Genomic DNA, 11,070 nt, shown 5'->3' on the forward strand with positions numbered 1-11,070 from the left:
TTAAAAAAATAAATAAAGGGGCACCTGAGTGGGTCAAGGCTCTGCCTTCGGCTCAGGTCATGATCTCAGGGTCCTGAGATCAAGCCCCACATCGGGCTCTCGGCTCAGCAGAGAGCCTGCTTCCCCCTCTCTCTCTCTCTCTCTGCCTGCCTCTCTGCCTACTTGTGATCTCTCTCTCCCTGTGTCAAATAAATAAATAAAATCTTTAAAAAACATAAAAATAAAATAAATAAATAAAATTTTAAAAATGAAATGGGTTCTATTAGGGAGAATTATGGACTTCTTTCTACCTTGATTGGGATAGGTCTTGGCTACACAGCTGTACAAATGTGGAGAAATTCAGCAAACAGTACACTTAATTAAAATCTCTTCATTTCACTGTCTACACAGTTTATCTTAAAAAACAGATAAGGAACTCACAAAATCTTTTTTTAACTGCCAAAGGAATACATGCTTATAGTAAAAATAACACAGAAATGTTACAAATGAAAATCTCTTACCCCTTCTCTCCCAATCCAAACTCTTCAGAGTTAACCACTCAAAATTAACCTCTATTAATAGCTGGGTATATTAAAGCCTTTGGACCTTTCCCTGTATATAAGTAAATATACATAAATGTGTAGTTGTTTTTCGTAATTGCAAAATAAAGTGTAATTATCCCATACATAACAATCTCTTTTTGATACTTAATTGTGACTATCTTCTCTTACCGGTACATGTAACTCTTCCTCATTAAAGTCCATATTCCACTGCACGATAAACCATAATTTACTGAACCACGGCTTTACTGACCACTAAATTACTTTCAAGCTTTAACAAAATGAGCATTTTTCTATTTTCTATTTTATTTCTATTTAATATCTTTCTTAGGGGTATAAAAAATTAAATCATAATTAGGGATTTAAAAATATTCCTTGGAAGTTGAACTCCCATTACTCCCATTAAAATATGAAAGCCCCCCCACCCCCCATTTTCAAACATATGCCTTCCAAATACATAAATGAGAACAATGCCTGTTCTACTCATAGAACATTCATAGTAAATCAAAGTAACTGTGAATTACTGAATAAAATTTTACAAACACATTAACTAGGAAAGCAGGAAAAATGTTATATATTTTAGTGGCAGCTCAAAAAAAGTTTTAAATTAGCCTTGGAACCTCTTAATACATATAAGTAAACAAATGAAGTTTCTTACTAAGTAGGAGGAAACTCTGCACCAAATGGACTAAAAGGCATTACTTTCAAGGTATCTGGACCCATTCCTACTCTTTTATAATATCTTCTAAGACAGAATACGAAGTTACATTTATGAATTTGTGAACTGTCTATATGAAATTGCTAATAATAGAGAAATTTAGTATCACCAAACAGTAAGAAAAAAAACCTATGACAAATTTTTAGAAAAATTTCATTTGAAAATAAAATAATTACAAACCTAGGTCCAATAACAGGAATAAGTAAGACATCCTGAAGGTCTGGATGTTGAAGAACAGGAACATTTAATCCATTAAACTGCTGTTAAAAATAAACAAACAGAATTATGGATCCATCAATATAATTGACAGATTTCAATTTACAGTTCTTTTCATTGTCATTACCTAGCAGAGCATGAAGCTTGGTTTAGGATATTCTTACTTTATACCACATAACACTATAAAAGACAAAGATTTCAAAACAATTATGTTTTCTCTGTGTTTTATTCTGAAGTATCTCGATTTCTTTATAAGGTTCAATTTTGTTTATAATTTGGCTTTATAAAGACAACCCATGTTTACCTTAGGTGACTTATTTTGAAAACATATAACCAATATAGAATTACACATTGTACTTTTTTTTTTTTTTTTTTATTTCCAGCATAACAGTATTCATTATTTTTGCACCACACCCCGTGCTCCATGCAATCCGTGCCCTCTATAATACCCACCACCTGGTACCCCAAACTCCCACCCCCCGTCCCTTCAAAACCCTCAGATTGTTTTTCAGAGTCCATACACATCGTACTCTTATTTTTTTTTTTTTTAAGATTTTATTTATTTATTTGACACAGAGAGAGAGATCACGAGTAGGCAGAGAGGCAGGCAGAGAGAAAGGAGGAAGCAGGCTCCCTGCTGAGCAGAGAGCCTGATGTGGGGCTCGATCCTAGGACGCCGAGACCATGACCTGAGCCAAGACAGAGGCTTAACCTTACACTGAGCCACCCAGGCGCCCTCATCGTACTCTTTTAAGGAAACATTCTGAATAGGACATTAAGGTTTGAGATTATTAAATACTATTTATTAAACACCACCAATACTGAATGCCATGTCAGTTTTGCTAAGGGAAATAAATGCTTTTTGGCAAAAGTTCAGGATTTTCAGTATCCTCTATCATACTTGGTCTTTAAACTGGAAATGGGTACATGATCAGGAGTGTAGGTGTCAAGGCCAGCTCACACAGTCTCAGGAGAACCAACTATGTGCATCTCTGTCCAATTTCAAGGTCACAAGGGTAACTTGAAATTGACAGTAGTGGGAGTATTTACACCACTGAAATCAGCAAATGCTACAAAGGGTTGTTTTTCTCAGAAAGTGGGCTTTTCAATATGTACCAGAACACTACTATTGCAGAAGAAAATAACAAGGCACTGCACTCATCAGAATCAAGAGCAGAATAGTGGAAGGGATAGCAAGAATACTACAGTCTTAGGGGGAGCTACATGCAAGTATTTCAGAACAAGTCTTGGCCATGAATTTTAAAGCGTGAATTTTCACATACTATATTAAAGAATAGTAACAATAATAGGTATTTCCACTGCCCTGTGGCATCCGTATACTACTTAGAAAAATTCTCAAAAATCAATTTATTTCCAAGTTGATGAGAGAAAAAATTTGTATTTTAGCAATCTATATTTCTACCATATCAAGAACTCTCCTGACTTTTGCTTCTTCCAGGCAAAGGAGATTTCAGACCAACCTTACTTAACAGATGGCTACTAAGAAATCTGAAATGTAGGGGTGCCTGGGTGGCCCAGTCAGTTAAGCGTCCACTCAGGTCATGGTCCTGGAGTCCTGGGATCGGGCTCCATGTTGGAGAACAACACTCTACAACATTCCACAAGACTGTAGAAATGCAATTATGGATATAATGACAGAAAATTTGCGCATACCTTCTGAAGTTCATCAAACAACAGATCTTTCACATGTTGCACTGAGGCTAGATGTGTATTTACTCTTACTGTTGTGAATGACGGAGGATGTGACAAGCGATTTAACAGAGTTTCAAATTTCCTTTCTGCTTCTTGTTTTCCAAAAGCAGATACAACCTGAAAAGAGGAAAACAACACGTTAATGTTTCAATGTCACTATAAGAATTAACTAAAAATATTAAGTACATTATGCATACCCGATTAATGAAACATCTTTCAGCAATTATGCAGTTCCATTTCATTTTGCTACTTTAGTTGCATGTTAGTTAACACTAACGGAATGTAATACTTCACAGGGTTTTGGGGTTTAATAGTGGTAATAAACACCTAACAAAATGCCCAACATAAAGGTCTTTGAAAAAACTGCCTCAACTTCAAAGCATTATTAACATTTTGAACATATTAATGTCTGCTATGCTTTTCATATAAATTCATGATTTTATTCTATTTATAATATACCAAATATTATATCGTTCTGTAGAGCTATTTACTTGCTGGCCTCATACCTAGAACAAATTCATTAGCAGCCTTTGAAAGCACCAGTATTTGAATACTGATACTGATACTGATATTGATACTGTCATCTAAAGGTCATCCACACCAGCTTTCGAATATGGTATTTTTAAATGTAATAAATACCACCCAAAAAGACAGGTAGCAAAGATAACCTGTCAGAAATGGAGGTTTAAAGATAAAAACAAAAACAAAAACCAAGTCCCCCTGTGATTAACTGAAGCTTTGGGAGACATGTATTTTCCCATTTTTGTCATCTTTAACTGTACTCTGCTTCACAGCATCATCTTAAACTACCTGCCAGAGTACTCATCCACCAGCCTCAAAGTATTAGTATTTTCTCAAGTTTAGTTTGTTTTTATTAAAACTGAATATAACTTTACTTCCAATACTTATACAAAGGAATGTTTTTTCTTTTCTTTTTCTTTTTTTTTTTTTTAAGATTTTATTTGACAGAGATCACAAGCAGGCAGAAAGGCAGGCAGAGAGAGAGGGGGAAGCAGGCTCCCTGCCGAACAAAGAGCCCGATGCGGGGCTCGATCCCAGGACCTTGGGATCATGACCGGAGTCAAAGGCAGAGGCTTTAACCCACTGAGCCACCCAGGCGCCCAGGAATGGTTTTTTCTAAAATCATTTACAGTTAGCGGGCTTGAGACAGAGATGGTGTCAAAGACAGACATTTGGATCTTCTATAATACAATATTTACCATTTTAAAAATAGTTAAGAAAAACTGCTGAATGCCTCTATTTCTCTTAATATGCTCCTTATATTTTTAGTTCTTTGAAGTCAAGAGAAGGTATTTTCTCTTTCCATACTCTCTAATCCCTTAATCTAATCTTTGGAAATAAAATGTAGAAATCAAATCTAAGAAGTCATAGCTTCAGTAGTATCTTCATACACGAATCACATTTAAGTCTTAGATTTTACTCTGAATAAGAAAAGCAAAAATTTAGAAAATACAAAGTTGCTTAGAGGCACGAAGTAAAATGCAAAGAGCACAAGCCTGACAATCAAAGACAACATTCACTGAGGACTTCTGTGCTCGCTACTGCTCCCACTGCGTGGAATGAATATTTGTTGAGGACTAATGTGCCAGAACAATACCAGCTGCATTCACTTATGGTTAATATTTTAAAATAACCTTGTAAGGTAAATATTTTTAACATCCTCAGTTTCCACAGAAAAGGATATCAAGGTTAAACGGTATGAAATAATTTACTCAAAGCACAGGGGCACCCATCAAGGATCTGGGATGCCAAATCTGTATTTTTTTCACTGTATCTGAGCTCTTCAGCTTCAGATTTCAGCCCTATTACTTGATAGCGGTGTCAATCTGGGTCAGCTGCAGGACTCTTGGACCCTCAGCTCTCTCACCTATTAAAATGCAGAAGAAATCTCTTACCCCCCCCCCAAAAAAGAAATTGCTAATATTAAGATGTAAAAGTCTGCAAATCAGCTAGCACAACTAGTGGCATTTAAAAGGCATTGACACATTATCTCTTTCACCTGAGAACCACAGCAAGCGCTCTAAGGACACGTGTGTATCTTCTCCACTGGACTTAAATTCTCGAGAACAGGAATCTTTTCCCCTCATTCTTGTAACCCCTTCAGTGCCATGCCTACTGACACGCACATAACCGCTCTCTTCCCTTCCCTTCTGTTCACATTCGTTAAGTGTTGAAACGTAGACCTCATTCACCTCCTATCTCGAAAGCATTAAATGCCCGCAAGAAGATACTGGCAGTTTTTACATTCCAAAAAGAGTAATAAGAAACAACCGTGTAAAGATTAGATCTCGCTTTAGGGTTTTTTGGTTTTGTTTTGTTTTTTGTTTTTGTTTTTCCTATTTTCCCAGCGTGTGTAAACATGGAATTTTTGCAAGCATCATAAAACAGGTTTGACCTACCTCCTTATTCACAAAACCCTCTTTCAGATACTTTTCAACCTCCTGTCTCAACGATATTTTAGGGAACACGGACATTTTCCCTATTGTTTTGTCCTCCAAGAAAAATGTGGGAAAACGGTGACTATTCTCTTTCCGGATTAACAGTGAGCAGCGTCTTGGCAATGGGTAACCACCCACAGGCGCCGGGACCACCAGCTGGCCGGGAAAACTGCGCCGCTCTTTCCAAGTTCAACTCGGGATTGCGGAGGTACATCCACGCTTTCTCCGGCATTGCCCGTTCAGAGCGGCTTCCTCGCCTCCACCATAGCCGTCTCTGGTGCTTCTTGAGACACGCTCACGGAAATCACTGTGAGGTCATGTCCCCCCGTGCGGCAGAGAATATACAGGTTTAAAAAAAAAAAAAAATGACAATCCAATCCGTTGTGAACTGGCCTGGAAAACAGACTGACTTCAGACTTCTGTTCACTCATGTTCAGGGTTCAGACCTCATTTCAAAACCGCGCCCCCAATTTCCCGGCCGAAAGCCGCTTCCGGTTTGCGTCACTTCCGGCGACGCGTCCCACCCTCCCCGGTTCCCCAATCCGCAACCGCGAACCGCCGTACGTCTGGTAGGCGGAGTTTCCGAGGTCCGCTGGCTGCAACTCCACGTGCGGGTGGTTTTCCGGACCTCTGAGTGGGGGAGGGAGGCCGCATGGGTGAACTGGCTGATTTAGCGCCTGGGGTGGGTTCCAGGAGAAAGGAGGAAAGGGTGTGGGTAAAATCGAGATGGCTTGAGTAAACTGGAGGTCCAGTTAGTTCACCTGCCTGTTGACCTCCTACGTTAGAAGGAAGCCAGAGTTTATTTGAACGTAAAGCCACCCTTTGCTTCAGACACCTGGCCCTCGGTGACTACTCATCTGACTTCAGCTGTGAATGATCGCCGTTATTTAAATTTCTGAAAGCTGGGTTAATGGTGTGTTCATACCCATTAATGATCAGTTAAAACTAAAAAAAAAAACCCGCATATTCAAAATTAGTTGAATGAGGCTAACGGTTACCTGTATTATCCGAGACGCTTACCCTAATTTATGTGTTACAGATGAAGGTAAAGATTCAAAAGAAGATGCATAATGAAATTCAGACATTTTATGATTGAATACGAAACTAAAAATAATTGTCTCTTTGTCCTAGGTTTTTGTTTTTGCAGCTCACCGTGTTAACTGTAGGAAACGGTTTTTTCTAAATCTCACACAGAGGTGTTTAAAAAGTTCAGTTACTTTGTATGATACGCTGACCAGGTTCTGTATAAAATATTTTAATTTACCGCCACAAAACAACCCTGTTAAGTGGTTATATCCCTTTTATGAAAGAGTGAAAAGGCTCCCACAGCTGAAATAAGTCTGTAGCCTCACAGAAAGAAAAGAAAGACCACAGCCACCTGCCTTCTAAGTACCAACTCTTTTCACTATGCCATGCTTCTCCAGTAAGTTGATGGGATGCTTCCGTGGCAAAATCATTAAAAGTGATCATCAGGAAGATGTCAAGGGGGCTCTGGATGGGTAGGCTGGTAAGCCTCCGACTCGCGGTTTCCACTCACGTCCTCATCTCACCGTCCAGGTTGAGGTCTGCATTGGAGTCTCTCAGCCCAGAGTCTCCTTAAGACTCCCTTTCCCTCTCCGCCTGCTTCTCCCCACTGTGTGCATGCTCTCCCACTCTACAATAAATAAATCTAAAAAACAAACAAACAAAAAAACCCGTGATTACGAAAATACCTAGATCAGGCATTTACAAAAGAATTTTTTTTTAAGATTTTATTTATTTATTTGACAGGCAGAGATCACAAGTAGGCAGAGAGACAGGCAGAGAGAGAGGAAGGGAAGCAGGCTTGCAGCTGAGCAGAGAGCCCATTGCAGGGCTCGATCCCAGAACTCTGGGATCATGACCTGAACGGAAGGCAGAGGCTTAACCCACTGAGCCACCCAGGTGCCCCTCCAAAGGAATTTTTGCAGCCTCAGCATTTTGCCCATGGCACCAATAATGGTTGGAATCTCTATTTAGGAGAAAAGGGAGAAGGAACAAGTTGGACTACATTGTAAATTCCATGAGAGTAGACTTCATCTCATCACTGCATACCCATTGCCTTAACATGTAATAGGCACTTAACTGTTAAATGACTAGGTGAACAGATATATGGGTATCTATGTGAACTAGAGAAAGAAAGTGCTGATAAAGCATGTATATGCTGGAAATTAGTTCACTAATTAAGCACACATGAAGAGTGCTGAGCACAATTAGACTATTCTTGTCTAGACGCTATTGCAGTGACAGTTATGTTGATGAAGAGACCTCTTGGTGTTCCAGGGTTGGGTTCAAGAAAAGTGTATTACAAATCTGAAGTTGGCGTAGCACAAACTGTCCAAACAAAGGAAGATTTCTATAGGAATACACCCATTTAGGTTGTATATGGCCCCCAATGTGGTGGAGCAAAAAAATCTTAGATATAATCTTAAATCTCAGTTTATAGTGCTCCAAAGTTAACCTTATAAAAAAGAAATCCAAAATATTTAATTTCATGAAGAAGGTATGAGAGGATTAGGAAAAAAAAAGGTCTAGAAAAGATGGAAACCTTCGATCTCAGCTCATCTGGAGACTAAAGTCAAAGTGGAGATAATCTTAAATGCATAGGAGAGTTGGTTTTAAAGAGTCAATTCAATTCCTAGTTGGCAGAACATGCTGTCCCTGGCTCCCTTGGTTCAAGCCATGCAGGCAATTTATCTTAGCTAACAGTAACAAATTGAATTCAATACCGGCTGTAGGCAATTCTTCTAAGTATTTTCAGAGGTTAATTGATAATTAGTTCCTTCTAAGAAATATAGTTTGTTGTTTTTAATTCCCTAGTTCAATGTTTCATTTTTCCTTGAAATTTTAATTTGTTTTGCTCTAAATACATTACACTTTTATCTTTTTTCTTAAAATTTGTTGAATTGGCATTCCATTTTAATTAAAGGAAGTTATTTCCAGTTAACACTTAAGTAAATGAGTTATAATCCTAACACTAGTATTATATTCCTTTTTTATGACTTTTTTCTTATTTCACAAACTCAAAATATATTTATATTCAAGTAGTAACATTTCAGAGAACTGTGTTTCCTTCTTTGGATCTTTTGAAATTAGTTTTAAATAAATTAAAGGAATATTTTCAGGAAAAAAAAAGAAGTGTTTTAAGTGCTATATTTAAAAAGTATATTACTCAAAATTCTCTAACTTGATTAAATTCTTAACAAGTGTTCCTACTATATATAATACAAATGTTCAATATGAACTATATGTATCTTTTCAAAAAATAATTATGGTATATTAGTGTGATTTATGTTCAGATGATTCACAGCTATATTTTATTATTTTTTTAGTTGTGACTAGTTTTCTTTCCTTCCAGTCAGTAAAAATTTCAAATTCCTAAATGTACAAATAATATTTTCTAATGTGAAAAAATATTTTTAAAAGATTACAACAGTCCTGTTGTCAGGTAAATTGTAGAAGAGATAATAAAAATTAGAACAGTTCTTCAACATAAAAGTTTCAAATATTTTGGGGCACCCGGCTGGCTCAGTTGGCAGAGCATACAATTCTTGATCTCGGGGTTGTTAGAGCCCCACATTGGGTGTAGAGATTTACTTAAAAAAAAAAAAAATGTTTCAGACACTTTTGAAAGAGTAGAATCAATAGAAATATTAAATGTCCTGCTCAAATATATTCATTCCACTTAATTAAAAGTGAAACAATGGGGCACCTCGGTGGCTCAGTCGTTAGACATCTGCCTTCGACTCAAGCCCATTGGGCTCTAAGCTCCTTAGGAAGCCTGCTTCTCCCTCTCCCCCTCCCCCTGCTTGTGTTTCCTCTCTTGCTGTGTCTCTTGCTGTCAAATAAGAAAATAAAATCTTAAAAAAAACTAAAAGTGAAAAAATACTTCAAATTTACTTTCTAAAGTATCATTAGACCATCATAAAAATATTTAAGAAATATGTAAATTTTTGGCTTCAAAGCTCTGCGAAAAAAAACTGCTTTATTTCAGAAACTGTTTATTGGAAATCTGAAACCCAGAAAAAAATAGAATGTGGTTTATATATATGTCTAACAATTAAAGAAGCTAAGTTACAGAATGTAAAGGTTTTTTTTATATATAAATAATGAAACGAGGACTAGAAATGTCCCTTCGAGTCTCTGCTTACCCAAGCACAAAATCATCTATATTTGAGCCAATTCATGGTTCTGAAAGATAAACTAATTTATGTGGTCTCAGCACATACCTTTTCCTCCTTGTGGGAGGTTATAACTTGTCTTTAATGTCAGAAAATTGGAGCACATTATCCCATATATGTCCTAAAGGTCTTTGAATCATCACCCTGGGAGGACTTCATAAGTCATACACTTCTCTTTGTAAAGGTAATAAAAAAGAGTCTAGCATATCAAAAGACCGTTCTTGCCTGGGTTAAAATGTATCACTTGACCAAAGTCCATAGCTTTTCAATTAAGTTCTCTCCTGAACTGTGAATTAGGCTTCATCCCAGGCTGTGAAGCTTTTAAAATTTGTTGGTGCTTCAAACTTAACCTTATCAAAAGAACATGGAACCTAACCTGGAAAAGAATTGGGTAATAGCGTTGTACCATGACAGATGGTAGCCACACCTGCGGTGAGCACGGCTGATAGGGATGTTGACTCACTACGTTGTCCACCTGAAACTAATGTAACATTGTGTCAACTATCCTCAAATAAAATTAAAAGTTAAATTATAAAGCGGAATGGACACAGGTAGGGGATTAGCTGTTTGATTTAAAAGGTTAGCTGAGTAATAAATCAATTACAGCTGCAGCCAGTTCCTTCTAAGGAATATTAGATACATATTTTCTTAATTGCCTAGTTCGACCTTTTCCCCTGAAATTTCAGTTTCTTTGCTCTAGGTAGAGCATGTTTTCCCCTCTATTTTGTTGAACTGAAGAGATTGCTGGGATCCCATTTCAGTTAAAGGAAGTTATTTTATTTCGTGTTATTTGGGCTCCATGAAAATTCGAACGCATGGCCAAACTTGGAGGCTTTCAGTTAATCACATAACTGAACTCCGTGGCTACCGGCATTCCATGGCTCGTCCCCCACTAATTCTATTTCGAATCACCGCGGAACCCCAAGCCTGCCTGCCTGCCCAGGGGTGACAGTTGAAGGAGAAACACCCCTTACTTTCCTGCGGGAACAGGGCAGCGAACGGCGGCTATTCGGTGGGAGGAACTGCAGTTGCCCCTAGGTTTTGAGGGGACAGAGGCGCACCTGCCCAAAAACTCAAGAACCGGAACGTAGCAAACGTTTGCAAACAGTGACCGGTACAAACGCTCACGGAGGGAAACTCCCCGACTCCCACGCCCCGAAACCGCCCACTCAGCGGAGCAGTCTGGAACCCGCCCACCGGAAGTGAAGCCGGAGGAAACGCCACGT

The 11,070-nt window shown here is 38.1% G+C and overlaps 1 protein-coding gene across 6 annotated transcripts in view; it reads right to left on the reverse strand.

Moving 5' to 3' along the window:
* NSUN6 (NOP2/Sun RNA methyltransferase 6) overlaps positions 1 to 11,043 on the reverse strand; it is an 81,080-nt gene extending 70,037 nt beyond the window's left edge. For 3 of the 6 annotated variants that reach the window (XM_032349552.1, XM_032349551.1, XM_032349553.1), the window contains exons 1-3: positions 5,607 to 6,140; positions 3,148 to 3,303; positions 1,438 to 1,517 (exon numbers count right to left, since the gene is read on the reverse strand). In XM_032349552.1, coding sequence (XP_032205443.1) covers positions 1,438 to 1,517; positions 3,148 to 3,303; positions 5,607 to 5,681 — 311 coding nt within the window. In that variant the 5' untranslated portion in view covers positions 5,682 to 6,140. Of the gene's footprint in view, positions 1 to 500; positions 592 to 1,437; positions 1,521 to 3,147; positions 3,304 to 5,606; positions 6,141 to 10,220; positions 10,320 to 10,818 lie in introns of those variants that run through there. The other 3 variants (XM_032349550.1, XM_032349555.1, XM_032349554.1) reach the window with 3 other exon arrangements.
* Between the last annotated feature and the right edge of the window lie 27 nt (positions 11,044 to 11,070).

Source organism: Mustela erminea, chromosome 6, assembly GCF_009829155.1.
Source record: "Mustela erminea isolate mMusErm1 chromosome 6, mMusErm1.Pri, whole genome shotgun sequence".
NCBI lineage: Eukaryota > Metazoa > Chordata > Mammalia > Carnivora > Mustelidae > Mustela > Mustela erminea.